Source organism: Pezoporus occidentalis, unplaced genomic scaffold (assembly GCF_034315485.1).
Source record: "Pezoporus occidentalis ecotype Australia unplaced genomic scaffold, CSIRO_AGI_Poc_V1 ctg23, whole genome shotgun sequence".
In the NCBI taxonomy this organism is placed as follows: domain Eukaryota; kingdom Metazoa; phylum Chordata; class Aves; order Psittaciformes; family Psittacidae; genus Pezoporus; species Pezoporus occidentalis.
The window spans coordinates 68,520-92,461 of record NW_026914180.1 but is presented as its reverse complement, the minus strand read 5'-3'; the positions used below and the strand labels follow the sequence as shown (position 1 = coordinate 92,461).

Sequence of the window (23,942 nt, the reverse complement as noted above, 5' to 3'; positions counted from 1 at the left end):
AAATTCTCCCACTAGCACTAGCACTGTACCTCTGACAGAGATGGGAGAACAGTAAATACAATGGGAAAAAGAAGGGTTTAGAGCAAATTCCAGTGGCTTTCCATTAATAACAGGAAGATTTTCTGTATACTGTTAAGAATCACTTCCTTTTCACCAGCATATGGGCTTTTGGAGGAACATGCTGTATATTTTGTATATTTAGAATCACTCCTTTTGGTATCTGTTTGTATGTAGAATCACTTGAAAAGTTCTAGTCATGAATCAAGTGTTGTTAGACCAAGATTCAAGAGAGTCTTCTTAACCTGTTCCTTACTGTGAAATGTGTTTTTCATACGAGACTTTAGCAAGCACTGATATACTCACATAGGTGGCCAATCACTAAAATTCCTCAACTGTGCAATTTCAATTCTTGTTTCAGCTTATTCTGAGCTACATGCACTACTTCTTAATATACCTTGCAAACTTAAGCCAAGAAATTCATTACAGGAAACTTCCTACTCAATAATACATGCAATTGAGTAAGTGTAGTAATTTGGACCTCTGACAGGTTTTGCATATTGATTTTTCCTCAGCAAAATAAAACTGAAGAACAGTAAGTTAAATCATCTTCAGACAGATGAGCAAGTTACAGTACTATAACAAGTTATTAAACACCCCATCTGCTAAGCAGTAGAAAAATATGTGTATGTACACTCACCATTGCAAAAATGAGATAATTCTGTTTCACTTACTTTCAAAAGCAGAAGTGCAAAGTAATTTACATGCATAATAACACCTTAAATATCAACCCCCCCAAGCCCTTACTAAGCCCTGTTTTTTCAACAAAGTTCTCCATATTTCTGCTTCATTAGGCACTTAAGCTATGCTCTTTCTTTTGTTGGAAATTAGAATGGAGCAGTTCTTAATCTCTTCTGCAGGATGCTGAAGAGATTTAGAAAGTGGAGACATCCCTGCAGTACCTGCTGAACTTCATGGCCTCTTGGCCTCTTCCATTGCTGGAAGAGCAAGGCAGCATAAACTGTGTGTCCAATATTAACTGTTTTGTTTTTTTTCCTTTTTAATTCCTGGGCAAGGGAGGATGGGGATGGGGAAAGGGAGATCCTTGGCTCTGCCCATGAGATGCCAGCCAGCACTGCTGACTCAGAATGTGCATGGTAATATGCTCTTGGCAAAAGAGAGGAAAATGTGCAGTAGCTTCCCCATATTCCTTCCATGGAATCGAAGGAACAGGAAAGGACAAAGAGAAAGATCATAGAAGGAACAGGAAAGGACAAAGAGAAAGATCTCTCAATTATTTCACACAGTTTTCCAAACTTTTGTAAGAGAGATGAAGCAAAGAAGAATTTCTCTTCTGTTTCGCTCTGGGGGTCATAAAACTTGATGTATTGAAACATTCATTCTAGAGAGAATAATATTGCATGTTCTATTAGAAAAAAAATGAACTTGGTCTGTTCTGGTTGTTATGCTTCCCAGTTTAAGATTTTGTTCTCTAATATGAATTTTGTGGTGCAGGAATACTTCAGCAATACCATGCTGAAGTCTAAAGGTGAAATTAATCTCATGTTACCTGTCTGAAAGCAGAATGTTTGGTTAAAGTGGACATGTAGGCTCTTCCATGGCAAATTTTTAAAAAAAAAAAAAGGAAAGGAAAAGAAAAGAAGAAGTAAAAAAAGAGCATAAAACTTGATTTGACCAGCCTATGTTTGGTAGATAATTTGTTTTTTTTCAGATACTTCAGAAATAGGATAATATACCTTCTTTCTTTTTGATGTGTGATCTGTTTTTTCCTCATTTCATATCTACAGGAACAATGAATGTTAGAGCTCAATTCTAAACCAGCTTTTTCTTCTTTTTGTTTGTCTTCTAGGTTTTTTTTCTGTTTGTTTTGGTTTTGTTTGTTTTTTTGGTAGGTTTTCTTTGGTTTTGTTTTGTTTTTATTGGGGTTTTTTGTTTGTTTGCTTTGGGTTTGGTTTTCTGTTTGTTTGTTTTTGTTGTGGTTTTTTGTTTGCTTTTGTTTTCAAATATTATTCCTGCAAGATAGTTGGAAAGGAATAGAATTTAGGAAACTTGCCAACCAGACTTCAGACTGATCTCACTTAAAATGGATGTTCTTTTTTTGTCGTCATTTCTGAATTTTGCTCTTGGATGCCATTAAGACTCATGATTTTGACAGCTTGATGAATACATAGCATCTTATAAATGATTTACAGATGAATCAAAGTAATTACCTGCCTCTTACACCATACTGTAAACATGTAGTTTAAAGCCACTTTCACTTTTAAGAGTTTTAAGCCTCAAGCCATAAGGACGTATCCAAACAGACTCACCTCACAGGTAATAATATATTTATAGCTACTACAAGATTGTTCTCTGAAAAGATTGCTAAGAAATCACACTTTTAAGGTTTCAATAAGCCTTAAACTAGTCACACCTTTTACCACAAGAAAAGCAGCAAAACCCAGCCGACGGTGGGAGGTTCTGTGGTCAGCACCAGGAACAGCTCTCGCCCTTCTCCGCTTGTAATTCTGCTGCCGTCAACCTCCAACCTCAACACCCACTGGATTCAGCAGGCATTTTCAGTAGTGTTTCAGTAAAAAGAACCACACTGGGCTCTGTATTTAGAGGAAAATGGCTTCCTTGAGGAAAAATTGCATCACTGGACGTTAGACATCTAATTTATTGGCTAGATTACCTGGCTAGTCTCCCAAGACTCTTTGTACAGTTGATGGATGCTGAGATTTACATTCAGTTTGCATATTAAAACACCTAAATTAAGGTGTCTTAATATACAAGCTGAGTCTCACTCAAGGTATGTCCATAATCTTAAAGAGATTATTAACTGTCTATTTCACTTCCAAGTCCTGGCTTTTCTCCTTCTCCATAATTCACACATACTATATTATTTTCTCTAGGGTTTGTTTGTCTGGGGGGGTTGTTTGGTTTAGTTTTGCTTTTTTTTTTGAGGGTGGTGATGGGTTGGTTTTGTGTTTTTTTTTTTGGGGGGGGGGTTGGGGGAGAGGAGGGTGGGTGGTTTTGAGGTTGTTTGTTGATGATTGGGTTTTTTTTGTGAGTAAACCAAGTGGAAATCCTACCCAGCTACTTTTGCCAGGCAAGGCACATGTCTGAAAGTAAATGATGCAGTTTTCACCCTTCTAGAGTAGAGATGGGTCTTGTGGATGAGCACCTGCAGGTGCTCTTCCTATTGATTCCTTTCCTTTCCTTTCTGATTACTCTAAAAGCCATTTCAGACTTTCTGAATGCCTGCCTTTCTATAGCACGTTGAATTTTTGATAATCAAGCCATACATTTCATGCTTACGCAGTTGCTAGAATCGATTGTTTTCTTTCCTATACAGAAAACAAATAAAGGAAGTGCAATGAAACAATGCAACTAGAAATCACAACCAAAACAAAAGGCAAGGTTAGAATAATCCATAAGTGAGTGCCTGTCCAGGACCTGTGTGAAAAAAATTACTGGACATAAAAGTCAATGCACAATGAAATGCTTTAGAAGAGAAAAACAATTATTAGAGTGTGTAAAAAGAGTGTGCCCAAATCCTGTGACAAGAAGAAAGCCAAACAATTCATTAAAATGTGCTAAAGGACTGTTGTATGTATTTTAAGAACATGCCTTGTCTTTGTTCAGATGATGTGAAAGTACTTGAATCTGCTCCAGGTTTTTGGTCATACAGCCAAATGACTAATATAATTGCAGCCCTTCTCTGCTAACCTGCAAACTGCTTAAAACAGAAACCATGTTATCATAATTGAATAAGCTAGAACAAAGTTAAATACAGCACCTCCAGTCAGTAGAACTATTTCATAATTGTCTTCATACAGGATATACCAGATTCACTGATTTGTTTTCCATTATTATTCTGGATTGAGAACTAATGAAGAAAAGTTCAAATGGTATGATTACTACACTTGATCATTCCTGTTCACATGAATAAGATTTCTCTCTAGGATTACAAATGGAGTGGGTTTTGTGTGCTTTCTATTTTTTCTTCTACATATGACCTAAGTTAATCTATGGACAAAGTAATCTATTTGAGAATATATGCAAATATATACCCATACTGTATACCTGTTACATCTCAGTTTTACAACATGGGTTAATTTTATATCTGCTAAGTAGTACAACATCTGTTCACTGACAGAGTATCATGATTTTTTTTTTTACCACCTTTATACGACACTTATGGTGTCACAGTTCATTGAAAGGCAAAAATTGTCAAATGACTGAAGCATGAAGAAGTTTCTGGAACTTTATAACTCAAGAGGGCAGAATTTTGCCCTGTAACATATTTTTCTCATCCTTTGTCCAGCCAATGAGAATGTCACAGACAATGAGAACTCCCAAATTTCCTTCTGGATATTTTAGTTATGATTTATTTTCTCTGGTTGCAGGGAATCATTTCTGTGACCTCCCAACGTCCTTTTAGGCTTATTCTTTGGTTTCCCATAATCATTCTACATTCCAAGAGATACAACCAGTAAAAGAATATTGATTAGACATATGCAAATTTTCATTGTTATTTATTACTTCAGATGGTAGTGTAATTGCCTGTCCACACATATTTTTGAGCAACACCACAGAGCATTTTCTCTTCCTTCTGTCTTTAACATTCTCTACTAAGAAGAGAGGGAGAAGGAATAATACACTTAATTCATTTTCATTTTTTCTGCAACCCATATCGAACTCTCTAAACCAATTAGTCTCTGACTTACAGCAGCTTCATACATGGGGAAACTTATTGACTTTATTGGAATTAACCCCTCATTTAAAGGAGTAAGCAAAAGGAAAATGAAGGTCTGCAGACACTTTTTTCCAAATATGGTTAAACCCCATATTCTTGCCAAAATATCACTTCTTGCAATGACTACTGCAATGGCTTTTATGGAGGCAGTGACTAAACCAGCAGTGTTGGAGGTTTGATGCATATTTCTGTATGTTACTAGTCTTCTAGCATAAATTGTCAAGTAGCGATGACAGCCTCAGCACTCTCTTACGACTACTTCCCATTTTTTCCTCTATCATTCCAGCCTTTAGAGAAAGAAAGACACATTCACCACACCTGTTTTGACCTAAAGGCAAACAAATGAGAAATATCTTGTCTCTAGCAGTTCATGTTTTTCCACATTAACACCAATGTAATGTCGGGCCTTCTTGTGTTAACTTCCTATGGTTTTCTGGACGTTTTCGCCTAACATGTCATATATATCTAAATATTGGAAATATTTCTGACCTCTTCCTATGTCTCATATAATGTTTATGGGGTTTCAGTTTTTTGTACTTTACTGTTGACTGTATTTTGTAGCTTACATGACATAGAGTTGTGAGCAGTGTGTACACATTTACTTTTTCTGAATTAAATTAAATGGCCTCTGCTTGCTGATGATAGTGCTGGTCTGGGTGTGATGGCACTGGTGGTTCCTTCCCAGTCCACATTCTATTCCATTTCTTCCCCTTCTCGCTCTGCAAAAAATATCTTTCCAGAAAAAAAAAAAAGGAAAAAATCCCTCACAATGCATGTTCACTGACTTTAGATTGTAAACTGCCCAGATGAAGGCATAGGTCTTTATATATCTTTAATTTTGACATGAAGGCATCAAGTAGCTAGGAACTTGCTGGATAGTAATACAATTTCCTCTTTTCTCTTTCATTTTGACCAAAATTTTCCATCTGTATGCAAATCCTTGTGAGGTTGGATTGCATTTAATTTTAAGCATTATTTTTTCTACCCTGAATACATCATGGGCAGCAAGAGTAGTTCAGTATGAGGCAAGCTTTGTTAAACTCTGACATTCTTATTTAATCACACCTTACTTAAAGATTTCTCCTTCGGTTACTCCAGACAGTTGAACAAAATACAGCTTCTGTTTTCCTGTTCAGGAGTATGAAATGCAAGGTGTTGAGTCTTAAAAGAGCATGAACTGGCTTTTTATAATGTATCCATTTCCTTTGTTTCCTTCAGTAGTTCATAAGGTCTCATGGGCTCTAATAAAGAATTGCTTGACTCACCACCAGAACTGTTTCCAGGAGAGATTATGGAATTTGCACACTGGAAGAAATTACTTAATTCAGTCATTTCTCATTCTCAGAAGATTCGAAGGAGTAAACAAGGAATAAATGCCTCTCAAGAGTATCCACATTGGCGTCACTGTGTTTAGATCAGGAATAAATTTGGTCCAAGATCTGTTACAAGTTATCTTCTACTACAGATGTGTCTTTTCCACTAAGAAAAATCTATTTATAAACAGCACGAAAGTGAAAAAGTGGAAAGGACAGGGGTCTGAACATGAAGGGGCAGCTTCTTTATGAGTTCTGTCACAACTGTTGCTCCAGCAAGTATTTAGATTTCAGTGTCATCATTTATTTTGTTTTGATTTGTTTTTTGTTTTCCAGCTGTACAAAAGGCAGAAAATATTCTTACCCCCAGAGCTACCATGAAATCTAAATTATGATAATTTGTAAATTCCTTTGAGGGAACTTAATAGATGTGTAGCAGAATTTAAGTTCCGAAATTATCAGCCATATAGACTTGAGGTCAGTTGCTATTTTCAGTTGTTTAATATCTCTATTTAAGAAACAAGTCAAAATTATTGACAAATGTTATTGACTAGGCAGTTGTTGACCTCACGCTTTGTCTGAATCAGTTCCATTGAAAATCTGGTTCTATGTTGGGATTTTTTTAAGATTGAAGAGTATCCCCATACCCAGAGACTGTTTCAAAGTTTGTGTCCCATTTCAGTGCTGTGGAAAGATTCCTTACCTGCAGCCTTAGTTGAAATCCAACATTTACTTTGAGGCACATTAACATTTGTGGGTAAAAATATAGATAACATTTTTATATTAGATAATATATTAGATAATATACATCACCACAACAAATTGTACACTTAGTTAATATTGTTAACTGAAACTATTCAAAACACAAAGACACAGGTGGTAGTGCTACATCCTGTTGTCCTCAGTCACTTTTAATGGATAGGTTGTGCCTATGAAAGGGAGCATCCATTCAGGTAGGATCTGACAGAGGAAGAGGAACCCATATTCCTGGTTCTTACTCCATTGCTTTATCTCAAACTTTGTCTTGAACTCTTCAAAATTTAGCCAGTATTTTTACTATGCTCTTCTCAGAAATGATGCTGAGCCCAGTCATGTAAGTCATGTAGCACCAGACTGAATGGCCTTTGAGCAATATGGTCTAGTGGAAGGTGTCCCTGCCCATGGCAAGGGGGTTGGAACTAAATGGTCTTAAAGGTGCCTTCCAACCCAAACCCTTATATGATTCTATGATCCTATGATTCTGTGATATATGAAAAGCCTGTTAGACACTGGTGGAATAGTCTCCCTTTTCCTTTCTCTCTTAGCCTGGAGAATTAATACAAGATAGAGTTGATAAAAAAAAGTCCATGATCTTTTCCTGAGAGGGGAGGGAAGTCAATCAGAATGGTGTGGCAGTGGGGTAAAATGGTGACAGTCATTTTGTCTGCCACAAGCAATAAAAGAAGTGAGGGGTACCAGCTGCTGCTAGACAAGGCTGATTCCAACATTACCCCATGATATCACATAGCCCATGTCCTAAGTGATGCCAGATTATTTGCAGCTGGTAAGCGTGGCACTGGCTCGGCTTCTGGCAGCTTGTGTCATTCTGTTCTTCAGCAGTGTTGGAATAAAATCTCAGTTTCTTCTGTGTAATTTCACAGTCTCTCTGCCTTCAAAGCAGCAAGTGGTGACTTTCTCACAGATGAATAATCGTTCTTTTCCACTACATTTAAAGAAAGTTTAAATAATCAAAACCTCTCAGTTTCCCAGATTATTGGCTTTTTCTTCTTCTGCATAATTAGACAAATAAATGTTCCAAAGATTTTGCCAAACTGGTTTCCTTTTAAAACTCTCCAAAGCTCACCTAATGCAAATCACATGGCAGCACTTAAAAAATTCTGGAGATTTTCTTGGATGAGGTTTTCTGGACAGGTAAGAGTGCAAGAACAGCAATAAGTATCAATTTAGAATAAATGTTCTGTGGTTGTAAAGAATTAAACAGCTTGAAAGAAGAAGAAAAGGTTTACACCTCTCTATAGGTAGCAGCTCCTGTCATTTAAAGACTGATCTTTATAATTCATAAAATGTTCAAGTACAAATAACAAGAATTTGGTATTAGCCTTCCTTTCTGAGGTGTGCTTCATGTGAGACTCGGAGAAGAAAATTTCATCCTCCTCAGGAGGTTGGTTCTAATGGTTGAATTTTTTGTGAATGGGAAGATCTTCATTTTCTTTTCACTTCCGAGACATATCATGGTCAAACAGTGATTGTATGTGTATTTGCACCTATTTTTCCCCCACCAAACTAGTAGGAATAAGCAGAGAGTTCTAATTTATAATTTATGTGGCTCAGTCATAAGGTGGTCAGAAGGTGAACCAAGGTGCCTGAGTGATCCAGAACATCCAAACAAAGTGAAATCCTCTCTGTTAAACTTTGGTAAAAAAGATTAGCTACCAGTTCTAAAATAATACAGTGTATGTTTGTCAGATGCAAAGTATATGCTCTTTTATTCCTTCCTATATTTCTATAAAAGTTATGTATATCTTTTGAGAGTCAAAGCCTGGTATCTTCCTCTCATCTTTTCTAGTGTTATGCCATAAACCCCACCATTCCAATCAAAGAAAAACCTGTTTCTTTCACTTTTAGTTTTTAATATAATTTAGGATTAACTTGGTGTATAAGTGAAATATCTCAAATAATTTTTTCTAATGTTCTCTTTCAAAACTTAAGCTGATATTTTTAACAGTTTGAAACAGTGCAGCACTTAGTACATCTTAGATCTCTGAAAATGTCATCCCATAAAACAGTTTACTTTACTGATAATGAGGTAGCAGTAGAAAATGCTGTCATAGTTTATACAGGTATCATTATGTAAACAATGAATTCTAAATAGTCATAGTGTTGTGTAAGTTTATACCAGGCGCAGTGGCTTGCTAAAGAAAGGTAATGGAAAATACTAAGGTGGGCCAAGTGCTCCTAAGTTTGAGAACAGTTTATTTTTCTTCACATACAGCCTTAGCTGAATCACTTGTACTAAATGTGTGGAATTTCTCTACTCTAATTCCAACTGTTTTAAGCCTAAGATTAGGCTTCCTTTTGGTGCTTTTTCAAATCAGTGGAAGAAAATACGCATCTCCAGAGGATAATTTATCTTAGAAAACTTCTAGAAGTGCCCTCTGGTGGTGCCTGGTTTTCTTTATGCACTGTAAAAGAAGTGTAGAACTTAGCTCAGACTTACATATATAATGTTTATACTGTTCAGATGAATAAATACCACATTAGACAATGCAGGGTGCATCTTGGTGCAGCAGTAGAAAAGTTGGATAGAGGAACAAATTCTTAGTGTCATAGCTGGTCTGGATGACATACAGTGAAAGAATAATTAGCCCTCGTTCAAATAATTAAAATGCCTATTGGGAGCAGAACTGGGAAGGCAAAAGCCTTTCCTTTTTCTCTGCTCAGCTTTCCCTTTTACCTGATCTTTAATGCCTGCTTTGTATATAAGACATTTAAAGAAGCAATAACTTTTCTTTTTTCTTGTGCATGACCAAGTACTCTCTTTTCCAGCATAGAAAGTCTTTCTCTAGTATTTTTTTTTTACCCTTGCTGTTTTGTTTGTTTTTTTCCCCCTTTTTAGAACTTTGGCATTTCAGTTGGTGTTTCTTTTCTACTCTTTTATGGCCTGGGCTTTAAGAGACTACTGGATCTGACAGTGTTATAAGTTTGCTGCTGTTGAAAAACCTGGAGAAAACCTAGAGAACCACTAATTCTGTAATAGGAGCTCCTACATGATACTATTACTTTGAAATGTCAATTACTTTTGAAAATCTAGGCCCCATACCCAGGTGTTGCTTCAGCCTTTACTTTTTTTGGTGTTTACCAAGATTTATGAAAGAACAGAAATCACCTGATATTCCCCCTCTCTCTGAAAGGTTTTATATGTATTATGCCCTTTTAAAGTTATTGTGCATTGCGTAATTCAGTTTAATATGCTGGCTTGTAACATTGAATTTCCTTTCATATTACTCTACTGAAGGCGATATGACCTTGAAGGTGATATTTTAAACTAATAAATGAGGAGAGGAACTGAAAACCAAACTGAATGCTGCAAGCTGAAAGGATGGATTTTCATCTCAAGCCTTTATTTCCATATATGAAAAATAACCGCATTCTAGCATTTATGTATTTACATTTTTTCTTAATTTCCCACAGAAACTGATTTTATGAAAATTCTTTTCTATTCCCTTTTGTCTGTGTATGAATCCATGAATCCCTTTGTCCATAGTCCTTCCACTCCTTTTTTCACTCCCTCCCCTTCACCCAGTAATTTTGAGTCCACTGGATAAAGTCAGCAACTTTTGACAGAGGTGCGCTGTCTCAAAGATGCAGACTCCTATATGTTTTTTAATATGGTGTGCTGAGCACAAGAAAGATGTCAAATAGTCATTTCCATGGAGATGGGGAAAGGTAGAACTTACCTACTTTATTAAGAGGAGTGAGCAAGTTGAGCAGTGAATTTGTATACAGGGTCTCGCAATCAAAAAAAAAAAGTCTGCTTTTTCACCTTCTCTTGCCAAAAAGTTAGCAGAGACAAGAAGGAGGCATTTTTCCCAAGGGCAGGATAAGGACATAGGAGGATGTTGTGGATTCTGCAAAAAGGATTTAAATATAGAGATTTTTATACATACATACATACATATATATATATATATATATAAATAAGGGTATTGCAGTAGAGACACCATAAGAAAACAGGACACAAACCTATAGAACAGTTTGTACATAGTCCTGGTGACATAGTGACTTTGTGTTTGTGGAAGATAGCAGGCTATGTAATCAGTGGATTTAAACTGAGGTCCACTCCTTGAATTTGGCAAACTTCAGCTATGGGGCCATCTAAAATCTGGGTTTATAGATAGCCACTATCAAAACTGGCACTCTCAAGATAGCCTGAGACAGAGCAGAAAAAGATAAGGGACTGTAAGCAACTTCAGAAGAGATCTTTATCTCTGCTATTCTAACAGTATTGCTTGCTTTTTTGTTTTCCCTCTTGGTGCTTGTCCAGACATCTCAGGTAAGAAGGGGGCCTTTCAGCTGCCAGGAGTATCAGGTTAGAGAGAAAGTGTTTTGCTCCAAGAGGATTAATTTGAAGTGAGGGATGGGAAAAGTGCTGGGTATAATTTTAAGAAATGTATCAGAAGATTCTGCAATGATAAATCTCCATAGTTTCCCCCTTGTTATGAAAGAGCTGTTCTTTTTCAAAGAACAGGGGCAGAGTTGGGTCATACCTACTCCAGAAGTCCACATAAACTCTACATAGGGAATACAAGCTTCAGCCATTCAATAAGAAGCTCTTTAGGGTAAGCTGGTTCTTGTCCTTGTTCTGCTGAGTGTAGTCAGTGGAGAGATGGAAGTACACTTCACATGGTGATTCACCACCACTGTCACCTTAAAATGGGATTATGCCTATCTGGAAAGTCTCCTTCAGGAACTACAGAAAAAAATTTCCTTAGCTGAAGAGGGTAAAAATTAGGAAGAAAACTAACTCTATCCCAGCCAAAACCAGGACAATGGGTAAGTCTCAGCCATCTGAAAACAGACCAGTTCTGACTAATCCTGTAGTTCAATGACCACTTTGTTTGTCCTCAAAAGTCAGTGACAAGGAATAGGGGGTCCCAAAGATTCATCCATCCCACTGAAGAAGAGCTAACTAGCTGAATAATATGAAACACTCTTCTGCCCGTGCTACGAGAGCCTGAGTACTTATCCAAAACTAGATGCCAAGCTTCACATGACTTACGTTAGACAAGATGAATCTTACAATGTTTACCAAACACAAGTTTTAGTGCAGATATGGGAAGGGAGGGCAGAATTTGTCCTTTCTTCAAGGTGCCTTGTTTTTAAGACCATCCATTAAGAAGACCACCATATTTTTCTTTTTTACTCTGGCCCACATGAAATCTTATTCTTTAAAAATGTAACTTGTTGTTACTAATTTCTAACATATTAAGAACAAGGAAAAATTGCCCACTCAAACCTTCACCTTGCTGCTTGCAGTATCTGAGCTACTTCTTTCAAAGCTAGCTTGGGCATTCCTAAGCCACACAGCAATGGAGACATACCGTCACTGCCAGAAGAGGACCCTGCTGTGCAGTTTCACACTCAAGTCACATTGATTTCCGTGGGCATATTTCACCCAGCAGGAGTTGCTGGCTGCATCATGGTTTGCAAATGTAAGGGATACTGAACACTGGCCTTTATTCTATTTAATATTTTGTCATCTATTTCTTTGCACTTCTAAATTATTTTTTCCAAGTATGCTTTTCCAGGCAGGATCAGGCAATATTCTCACTGACAGTGAATTCTTTCCATTCTCTCCCTCACCTCTTTTAGTAACTAAGGCAAATTACTTGACTCTCTGCTTCTTTCTTCCTCTCTTCCAATGTCAGCACATCAGCGCTTTCTAGCGCAATGAACTTATAATGGCTTTTTAAATGGGGCTATTTTTTAGCTCTGCATGGTATTACCACAAAAAAACAACCACCTGGTATAACTGAATTTGAAACACAGTGCTATAAAATATTTATTCCATGTCTTCACTTTCCTTTATGCAGCATGAGGATTTCCTTGCATTTTTCTGGATTGGTTTGCAGTATTACTATCCTAGTGTTTGGAAGACAACTGATGTTAAAATAATAATCAAAAATAAGAAATTTTTCCTTTTTGCTATCAAACCCATTAAATTTAAGCAAGCAAGACTAGCAGGTGGTTCTCAGAAGATCTCATTAGCCATTTTGATTGTCTCTAACACCTCTTGTAAGTAAATTCCTCATTACCATGGATATTTACATATCCTTTAATTTTGTACAGAGCGCAACATAGCAGTGAACTATAAACCTATTACTACGTGTCTTCACATTTGCATGGTAAATATAGTTCCTACTGTGCGGACAGACGCTAGCTATCAAAGACAATAAAATCTAACAGTGCTTAATGTGATCTTGATTTCCATTTTTAGTACATTAACTGTATCCCAAAACTTTTCAAGCCCCAGCCTTTGAGCCTTTTGGAGACATTCTAGTGAATCACAGTACTTGTATAATGAGATCCTCATCTGGCAAAGGAAACAACCTGGGGTAGGAGTGAAAAAAAGAGGAGGAGGGAGAAATTTTAAAGATTTTTTTTTTTTTTTTTCCAGCTCTTGCAATGGTTGAATGAGCATTTTTCAGTAATATTGTATCTTTATGGATCTGTCAAAGCTGAAGGTTTTCTTACCTAACAGGGCTGGGAGTTTGCATGATTTTTAATCAATATTACATAATCTGATGCTGCATCATTGAATTTGTAAGAAAGATCACCAACTGCTTATCATATGCTGTGATTGTAACATTGTTTGACACTGACACAATTCTTCAAACACTGTATCACTCAAGAACTGCCCAACCAGCACACTTAGTAGTACTTGGTTTAGATTTTTGTGAGAAAAGAGAGAACTTGATTCCCTGCCACCAAAGCTGATGGAGAAAATGCATCAGTTCCAATCCTGTGAACATACATTCTCCAGTGATGCAAATCTGCTACTATCCCCAAAGTTGATAAAGCCCACATTGTTTTTGGAAGTTGAACACCCATAACTCATTATACTGTACTTCTGCCAGTCTAAAAGTATGACACTTTGAAGTACTATCTGCTTTCACTGAAGATCTTATTTTGCTTGGCACATATTCAAAGAGAGAGCATATTAGCAGAAAACCCTTAGGAAATCATGGAGCTTGGGTCTTTTAACAGTTGATAAGATTATGTGTTTAATCTCAACAATAAATGCAAATAAGTAGTGGAGATATTTAGATTTAGTTTTTCTTTCTTTTCCTGCTGAGGTAGAAAATGGTTCCCATTTGAGATTCCTTCACTACATCATTTTTGTAAGCATTAGGAAATTTGAGAGATTGCTCTGAGTTTTTCTGTACACTGAATAAGTTTGGATAAGTCTTCTAGATTTATGAGCTAGTAAGATGGTGGTTTAGAGAATTATAAGAGGGTTTGCTTCTTTCCAGCCAGTCATAACTCTGACACAGTGATCAGAATAAAGCAGGAGCTGAGCTCCTTTGTTGTATTTACAGTAGCACGAGGCATGAATTTTTCCTAAGAGAAAACAACTCCCATCCACAATGTCATCACCTCTTCTTTCAGCATGCATGTAACAGGAAGTTGGATCTTTACCATTCATAGTTGTAGTTCAAGGCTTATTACCTCAAGTAACAAGATTATCTGAAATTTCGGAACAGTTTTTAAAGGCCCGATTCTGTCTTTAGCTTATGCAAGTAATCACTAGAGGTTAAAACCATTCTTCTGACATTGTGAGTTTATATTCTCTAGAGCAAAGACTTCAGTAAAGATAGTGAATGATGTTGTAGCAGTTCTTTAGTAAGGAATCACATTGCTATTCCCAGTATTTTTTTTTTTTTTTAAGAAAACAAAAAAACAGGAAAGAGATGAACTTCCCTTCACACACCCAGGAAAAATGGCTGTAGGATGAAGCAGAATCTTTTTTTCAGTTTCCGGGCATCACCCTGAGTCAAATTCCAAAATGTACCAGTACCCAAACTTTGACAAGGATTACAGCCAGCAGAAATGTATAGAATTTAAATCAAAGATGTGATCCATAAATAAGAGAAGGTTTAACCCAGTACTACTGGATAGCAGATTTCATGCTCAAGGGAAAATTTGTTTCTGGTATATGCTGGAGTGATTTAGCTGAGACTAAGGAATGTCATCTCCTATAAGGGTAAAGTCTGTCCAGTATTGTGCCATTCAACTACTGTTTTATGCTATTCCTATGAATGAAAATTATTTTGTTCCAGGGAAAGCTTACTAGAAAATGATACTGTTTATCATTCTAAACAAACATATTTTTTCATGGATAGAAAAAAGAACCAACTCTAAAGTGCAATGGATTTCCACTATTAATGTATTTTATCCCTCCTTCCATAGGTTGCCCAGGAATGTGGGACAATATTACATGCTGGAAACCTGCAAGTGTGGGTGAAATAGTCTTTGTCAAGTGTCCTGCACTGTTCAGATTTATCATCTCTGAAGATGGTAAAGTATTTTCTCGTTGTTCTTTGCCTCTGCCTGGTAAAGCTGCAGGGCTAACATTAGTGTAAAACTTCACCTTAGATACTCACTATAGAGGGAAATCAAGCTCTACAGGTGTGGAGTTAGGCTTTAGTTAAAAAATATACTGCAGAAAACCAGGATGTTTGCATATACGCTTGTGTGTGTGTGTGTGTGTGTGTGTGTGTGTGTAGGGGGGGGAAGGAACATGTGAAAAAAGCCTTCACAGACAACACAACATGAAAATATCACCAACGGTAATTTCTAAAGGGGATATTCTTCCCTTCCATCTCCACTGAAATCAGTGAGACCTGAAATTGTGCTTGGGTATTGGATAACTAATCCTCACAATTCAAACCTATTTTGGAAAGTAACTAAATCTCAGAGTTGGTTCTGTTCATGTCTAAGGAGAACATAGGCATGAGATGACCAATATGAGGAGCTCCTATGCTGGGAGTCAGTGGGAATTAAAGATTCTTGGAGAGATGCAAAAAATCTGTGCATTGGTGCACAGATATGAGACATCACCATCATTCTGCCCCTTGCAGCTGGCATCAGCAAATGAAAGATTAGGGCTGTTTCTGCTTCTAGCATGTATTGATGCCTAACAGATTTGTCCCTTGTCTTGCAAAAAATACTGCAGATGGTCAGGTAGGTTTTTGTGTTTTCTTTTCTCTCTTTCTCCTACCCTTTGAAGCTTGGACCAAAAGTCCCATGTGCTCACCGTGCCTGGTATCTAAACCCTATTTGACTCCAGCTCCAATCCTTATAACAACCTAGCTGCTGCTCTCAAATGAGTTGTTACTAAAAGGAGAACCTACCTTAATAGTGGTAATACTATTTTACCTAATTATTAATATTACCTAGTGCTTTTTAGTGGGAAGAATCCCTGTGCAAGCTGCTATTTGCATACTAAAACCCACTTGTCCTTCCTCAATTTTCTTAACCTTTGAAATGCATGAAAATATGTCAGGTAATGACACTGTGTGTAGACAAGAGGAAATAACTTAAGTTGTTTCCAGCAGCTACATAGAATGATTAGATGTTCTCTCAAAATTCTTTTTTTTTTTTTCTCCCATGGTTTCATGAATTTATTTTCACAGGTGAATGACTGAAGGAAGCTAAGTTTTCCCATCAATGTTAGCTAACAACAAGCCTTTGCTGATAATTAACAGTTTTGTCCATCTCCTCCCAGTACCCATCTAGGCTACTGCAGATCACTTAATTATCACTGCTCATTGAGGAACAAATTAATCAGTGTCCCCCAGGATCCTTTCTTCCCAAAGATTATTTTACCAATGAATTATTCATTTACAGTCTTGAATCCAAAATCCACCTTCTCTGCATTGCCACACACAGAGCACAATTTGTGGGAGACTGTTTCATACGCAGCTCCAGGAATGCTGAAATCCTCAGCTTTAAATACATCCATTTGAACTATCCAGACACTAAATCAAGTGAAAATGCTCTTTTGAAATGGAATTTAAGGGTAATCATCACCTCACCTAAACTGACTTATGTAAAACTTGAGGTTTTTCTCCATATGAGTCCTCTAGACTCCATCTGTAATCAGTGGAGAGTAAGAGACCCACAGAAGGCAATTCATGTTATTCTAACAGACCCAAGGTGAATCATACCTTGGAAATACTACCTCTCTTTATCCAGCAAGTACTAAGGGCAGTTCACTCAAACTAGGCACCTAATTTTTGAATGGGGAAAGATAAGTCCCTCTTTAAATTATCAGGTATAAAAATATAATTACTCCTGTAATTTTATGTGCTTTAATTATAGCCAATATAATTAAACATAATCTTTACTGCTCTAATACTAGTTCAGTATTGACTCAGTGCGTAAAATGCCACTTACTGAGCCATGTATGTTTAGGGATAATAGAAAAGACGGGACATCAGCGTCCAGTAGGGTTTGTATCTGACATGGGTAAGGAAATATTCTTCCCTCTTTAAAGTGTTTTTTTCTTTTTTGGTTGGTTTTTTTTTTTTTTGGTTGTTTGGGATTTTTTTTTTTCAGTTCTCCATGACTTATAATCAATTTTTGTTGATTACTTGTCATTCAGCCTTATTGTCAAACCAATTCTAGTGACTCTTTGCACAGGATATGCACTCAACCAAAAGTTTTCACTGTCTAGTTATCAGTGACGCTTTCAGCCTGCAGGCAAAGTACTTTTCTGTTATTTATTGTGCATCAGCAGATGGCTGATATATTATTATCTTCTGATATAACTGCAGGAGGCCTGTTGCTCAAGATAAGCCAAATTTCTATTAGGACCCCTCCTTTTCAGTGGCTTGTAATCTGCACCCCCTACATGCCCTCAAGCTGCATTGTGCTAACATATGATTACATAACACTTTTCTCTCTCTGCCTGTTTTGGATGCAATGCTCAGAGATATTGCTGGTTTGATACTATGGAGAGAAGTGTTGTGTTCATCTACAGCACAGGAAATGTTCCATTTGCCAACCTGTCAACACACTTCTGCCATGGACCTTTTAATTATTCTTTATTTCAGGGGATATTTCTGCTGCTTCTATTTATATCCAACACAAATATGTTAACTTTTCATTTTTAATGATGAAATTTATTTTCCATGGTGCTGTCATTTCTGAAGTAACTAAGGCTAGGAGGGCTCTTGAGAAATCATAGAATCACAGAATAGTGTAGGTTGCAAGGGACCTTTAAAAATCATCTAGTCCAACCCCTTGCAATTGAGCAGGGGCACCTTCAGCTAGATAAGGTTGCTCAGAACCCTGTCCATCCTGACGTTAAATGTTTCCAGGGATGGAGCATCTACTACCTCCATGGGCAATCCATTCCAGTGTTTCACCACTCCCATTGTAAAATAATTCTTCCTTAAATCTGGCCTAAATCTACTGTCTCTTAGACTAAAACCATTACCCCTTGTCCTATCACTACACACCCTTTGAAAAAGTTTGTTCCCATCTTTCTTAAAAGCCCTCTTTAAGTGCTGAAAGGCTGCAATAAAGTCTCTCTGAAGCCTTCTCTTTTCCAGGCTGAACAGCCCCAACTCTTTTCAGCTTTTCCTCTTAGGAGAGGTGTTTCATCTCTGATCATTTTGGTGGCCCTCCTCTGGACCCACTGCCTCATGGCCATGTCTTCCCTGTGCTGAGGACTCCAGAGCTGGACATAGTACCCTAGGTGGGGTCCCACCAGAGCAGAGCAGAGGGGGACAATCATCTCTTTCAACCTTATGACCACACTTGTTTTGATGCCCAGGATACAGTTGGCATTTTGGACTGAAAGTGCACTTGATTCCACTGTCTTATGTCGTTGGTGAAGATATTGAAAAGTACTGGTCCCAGTATTGACCCCTAAGGGTCACTACTAGTCAGCAGCCTCCATCTGGACATTCAGCTGTTGACCACTACCTTCCAGATATGACCATTCAGCCAAGTCCTCAGCCACCAAGCAGTTCTTTCATCAAATACCTCTCCAATTTAGAGAGAAGGATGTTGTGGGGAGCCATGTCAAAGGCCTTACAGAAGTCCAGATAGATGACATATCTAGCTCTTCCCCTGTCTACTTATGTAGTCACTCCACCATAGAAGGACACTAGGTTGGTCAAGCAAGACTTTCTTGGTAAGGCCTTGCTGGCTGTGTTGAATAAACTCCCAGTCCCCCATGTGTCTTAACATAGCTTCTAGGAGGATCTGTTCCATGATCTTCCCAGACACAGAGGTGAGGCTGACAGGTTGGTAGATCCCAGGGTCCTCCTTTCTAGTCTTTTTACAAATGGGTGTGATACTGCCCTTTTTCCAGTCACCGGGGACTTTACCTGACCACCATGTCTTGTCAAATATCATGGAGAATGGCTTGGCAACTGCATCAGCCAGTTCCCTCAGGACTCTGGGATGCATCTCATCAGGTACCATAGACTAGTGGTTCCTCACGTGGTCTTCAACCTGATCTCTTACGGTGGGAGGGACTTTGCTCCTCCAGTCTCTGTCTTGCAGTCCATCCACTTGAGAGGTATGAGAGGAGAGGTTGCCAGTGAAGACTGAGGCAAAAACGTTGTTCAGGACCACAGGCTTTCACTCCTCCATTGTTACAAGTTTGCCAGTTATGCTCATCAAGGGGGTGCACTTTCTTTGACCTTCCTTTGCTGGCTGACATACCTGTAGAAACTCTTATTCTTTGCATCCCTTGCCAAGTTCAGCTCCAGCTGTTCCTTGGTCTTTCTGACCCCATCCCTACACAACCAGGCAGCATCCCTATTCCCTTCCCAGGATACCTGTTCCTGCTTCCACTGTGTGTCCATTTCCTTCTTGCTCTTTAGTTTGACTCAGACATGCCAGCCTCTTTCCACCTTTACCCGATTTCTTATGTTGGGATCACAAGCTCCTGTGCTCTGTGGAAAGTTTCCTTAAAGATCTGCTAGCACTTTTTACTCCCTTGTCCCTAATGGCAGTTTCACAGGAGGTCCTATTGACTAATTCCTTGAAGAGCTGGAATTTTGCTTTCCTAGACTTTCCACTCCTGATGTTACTCTTTGCCTGACCCGTATCCCTTAGTACCACAAACTCCGCTAGTGCGTGATCACTGCAGGCCACCCTGCCTCCAATCTTGATGTCACTGATGTCAGCTAACCCATCTCCTTCACTGAAGATGAGGTTAACCTGATACAGTCTGTTCCAGTGTTTAACTAATCTGCTACCTGTTAAGAGGAAAGACTTTTATCCTTTTTTTTTAATAAAAAGTAATTAGTTTTAGAAAAAGAATTTTAAAAAAAAGAAAAGCTCATAATGGGATGTATATAAAATGACATTTTAAAATTATTTTCCTAGGGACTACAGACCTGTTCACATTCTGTACTTTAGATTTGACCTGTAGCAGTGTGATAGTATGACCCTAAGGGAGGAGTAGTCAGTCCGGTGTAAACATATGTACTGCTTTATTTATCTCCTTACAGGATCACTAACAAAAGGGACAGCTGTTACCTCTTGTAGTGATGGGTTTGAGGGGGTTTTGGACATCTGTTCAGTAGGAACAAAAGCAAGATTCATAATTCATTAGATAAACAAATAAACATTTAATCTGGAGTAGTTTGAAATCTCTACAGATCCAGCTGGATGTGCACCAGTGACCCCAAGGTGGAAATATCTATATCCACAATCACTCTCTTGGGTGAATCAGAAGGAGTTTTCACTATGATTGGTGCTAATTCTCATTAGACAAGTATATCTGTTTCAATGAGGGCTTAATGAAAAAAGAATAATTTTATGATGGTTCTTAAAATAAAGGATTAATCGATAACTAAAATGTTTCTAAGACATGGCTAATCACATTTATGGATTGTTATAGTGTTTTCTGGCTGTTGCTATGTTTCTAGAATATATAACTAGGCTAGGCATTGATATTAATATTTATGAATAGCATATTCTTAATGCAGCAGCATTTTTGTATGTTCATAAATAATTTTTAAAAACAGTAGCAATAACTTCAAATTATACTTTTAAAAGATTTTCTGGTGAAGCACTGAAGCACCTGTAAGCATAGCTGCTTGTATAACAGCAGCCAAACCATATGATATGCTAATCTTAAAGAGGGGGTAGGGGTTAATTATCTCACTTGGCATTAAACGTCTAGAAGTTATATGTGTAAGTCTGAACTGATCATATGGATTTCTGGTTCAGTAGATGGAAAGTAATAAGCACTTGTAGATGTTTGATCTGACCTATCTCAAATGCTTATCTTGAGATGAATTAAGTCACTGGAGGAGGCTGTTCATTTTATGAATTTCAGAAAGGAATTTGGCTTCCTTGACTTGGTTGTCTGATTTCCATATGCATTAAAAGTGAAAAAGAAAAAAGAGAGTCTACAAAAAAAAAAATTAAGCAAATAAAACAGTCACATGGAGAGATGCTTTGGCAAAAAAACAAAATCAAACTATGGATTTAGCTAAAATTACCAGCTGTTGCTGGTTTTAATTTGAAAATACACTCTAACCTTCACTTCAGTTGAACTGAGGACTAACATTTGAACTGCTGGCAACATCATACAGAAAGCCTAATGTTAAATAGCATGCTATGTGGTGGCTGACACTTCCTTGTAAAATTTCATTTCACTTCTCTGATCCTTCAAGATCACCGGAATTTTTCATTTCCTGCAGACTGTGAGCAAAAAGGTATTTTTTTAAATCACTCCACACGAGAAAAACATTAGTTCCTGAGTTTTTTCTAATCTAGTAGGTTAAGGTTTTACAGTGGCTTTTAATTTCTTTTCCTTTTCAACATTAATTTCTTTCATTGGTATCTATTAATTCAGTTCTATTTTCATCAGGAGCTGTAGCTTCCATGATGTTGCTGTTGTATATTATGCCTTCTCCAGTGGCTTTCCAGTACCACCTCTAGAGACAACCACTCTAGAAAGGGGTATATTTAAAGCATTCTAAGGTATCTTTACAAAGGAGTTAAAAAAAAAAACATGCGTTAAGCTATGATGTTGCATTTCAATATGACATAACAAGACCTAAAGATGGCCTCAACACAGTGATCTGCACTCCTGGATGGAAAATTTTCTGGTTTGTTCTTTTCCACTTTTTTTTCCAGACAAAGGTGAGGCTGCCGAGCAGTGGAAATCTACAGAAGCTAAGACTGTGCTTTTCTTTCTTTGTCCTGCACAGCTGAGTTATTCTGGAACCTATAAAGTGCATTACTTCAATGGACCAATGGCCAGATCAGAAATGAGCATATTTATAGATCTTTGATTTGCAGTAAAAACTAATACAAATTATAATAGGTAGTTTGTGATTCTCCACGTTGCAAAAACGCCTTCATTCACAAATCCAAATAATAAATATGATTAGCTTTTACTGAATCCTCCAGCAATTCAGAATGTTTATCTTGTGCTCAGTTCTAGGACACTACCTGCTACACTCAACAGACCATTACTACGAAGCATGGTTTACTATGTGAAACAGAGAAAATACACATAATTTTCACCAAAATAAAAAGCATCCTATGTTGATACCAGGATTAAGGGGTCCTAATTAAAATTCAGTAGAATAAAGAATGTATCTGGGTGTTACAGAGTTTAAGAGTAAATTATATCCTATGTTCACATTTTTGAACTGAAGTGTTTGGCTTGCTGCTGCTCTTGAAGTTATGACTTTAGTGCTTAGCCAATGAGCTTTATTGTCCCTGAGAACAAGAAAATGAAAATAGTCTATTACTGAAAATAGTCTATTACTGATCCCATTAAAAACACTGAAACACTCAAGTACTGTGTTGTAAGAACACCAAGCCTCATATATTCTGTACTAGATATGTCATGGGCGGATAACAGGATTTGTGAATGCAGGGTTAATTGGGTTTGGGAACTCATCTGTGGCTTCTTTTCTCCTGTCCGAGTTTAGATCTTATCCCTAATCAGAATAAGACGACAAGAGAAGAGTTAATGAGAGGGGAAGTTATACTACATGTTCATATGTAGAAAGCCCTTCTGTGTAATTTCTGGGGAAACAGTCCTGATAAAGTCTTTTAAGTACTGACGGCATACCACTGTGAAACTGGTGCATACTCCCAAACTGGGTGAAAAAACAATAAAGTCATTTTCTTCCCAAGGTGAAATCTATTAAAAATATTTGCAAGTTAACATTTCTATTACTTTGAGGTATATTGTTTTATATAGACAGAAAGACAAGGTGACTGTTAAAGATCAGGGGCCTTCTAAACAACAAAATGTATCTGGAAGATTGTACTCTTTCTGCTGAAGCAGAAGATGTGGGTTTTCTTTGCTACTAGCTGAAATTAAGGTCAGCATTGCAGCAGACTGAAATTGGAAATTGCATTTGCCTGTCAAGTAGGCAAGGCAATAGATCAATGCAAAGGTCTTGATTTCCATTCAAGTATATCTCACCCTTGGTTGGTATTTAAGCATCCTACATGAAAACCGAGGGGAGAAGCAGACATGACCCATCCTATGGCATTTTCATCATGGGAATAATAAGGAGCCATCAGAGCTTAATGCATACCTTAGTTTCATCCTTCACTTCATAAGAAATTCTATGTAGCATTCAAAAGCAAGCTAAATGCAAAGGTGTCTGCTTTATATGTATTATATATACAAATACATATACATCAGCTAAAGTTCTGGACAGCTTTCAAAGCTGTCTGCAAATTGCCTGTGTGTTATTGTTGCTTAGTGTTCAGCAAGCCTTAGGAAGAACTGTGACATAAGGAATGAGCACAAAAGACCTACCAAGTGTTGCTGTTAAAAATAATAAGCCTTCCCAATAACCAGGCTAATAGTGCTATGGGATAACAAGCCTTTTCCTGCCGGTTTTCATCCCTCGGTTTTCCACAGGCAGTAAAGCCATGGGATTACTTCAGCTTTTCCAAAGCGAGGAGGACAAGCTATAATTAAGCATGTCTCCTCAGTCACAGCATCACAAAGTCTATCTGCAATGCAGAGGGAAATGGGAGGAAAATACTGCCATCAAAGAATGTTAACTGTATCTAAATTTCCAGTTGAGTATGTAAGGCCTCATAGATGTTTTTTACAGGAAAAGGATATTTTATGACCTTTCCTACCAAGACATAAGACTCCATGTCTCTGATAACACAAACATATATCACAACCAAGAACATTTCAGCTAAAGATCAGCTCATTGGTCCTTTGCAAGGTGACATAGTGCAGTGGACAGGGGAAAGCTATAATGCAGCTCAGGAACCTTGTCAGTATGTTCTGAAATCTATTTTGGCCTTGGAAAATAAAAAAAAATCATGCTTCTCTGGGAAGCATG

The 23,942-nt window shown here is 37.5% G+C and overlaps 1 protein-coding gene across 11 annotated transcripts in view; it reads left to right on the top strand.

Annotated features, from left to right (window-relative positions):
• The window catches only part of ADCYAP1R1 (ADCYAP receptor type I), a 138,077-nt gene that overhangs the window by 63,337 nt on the left and 50,798 nt on the right, over nt 1-23,942 (top strand). For 6 of the 11 annotated variants that reach the window (XM_062621330.1, XM_062621332.1, XM_062621329.1 and 3 more), the window contains one exon: nt 15,043-15,186. In XM_062621330.1, the coding sequence (XP_062477314.1) occupies nt 15,043-15,186 (144 nt within the window). The remainder of the gene's footprint in view (nt 1-15,042; nt 15,187-23,942) is intronic. The other 5 variants (XM_062621328.1, XM_062621334.1, XM_062621336.1 and 2 more) reach the window with 1 other exon arrangement.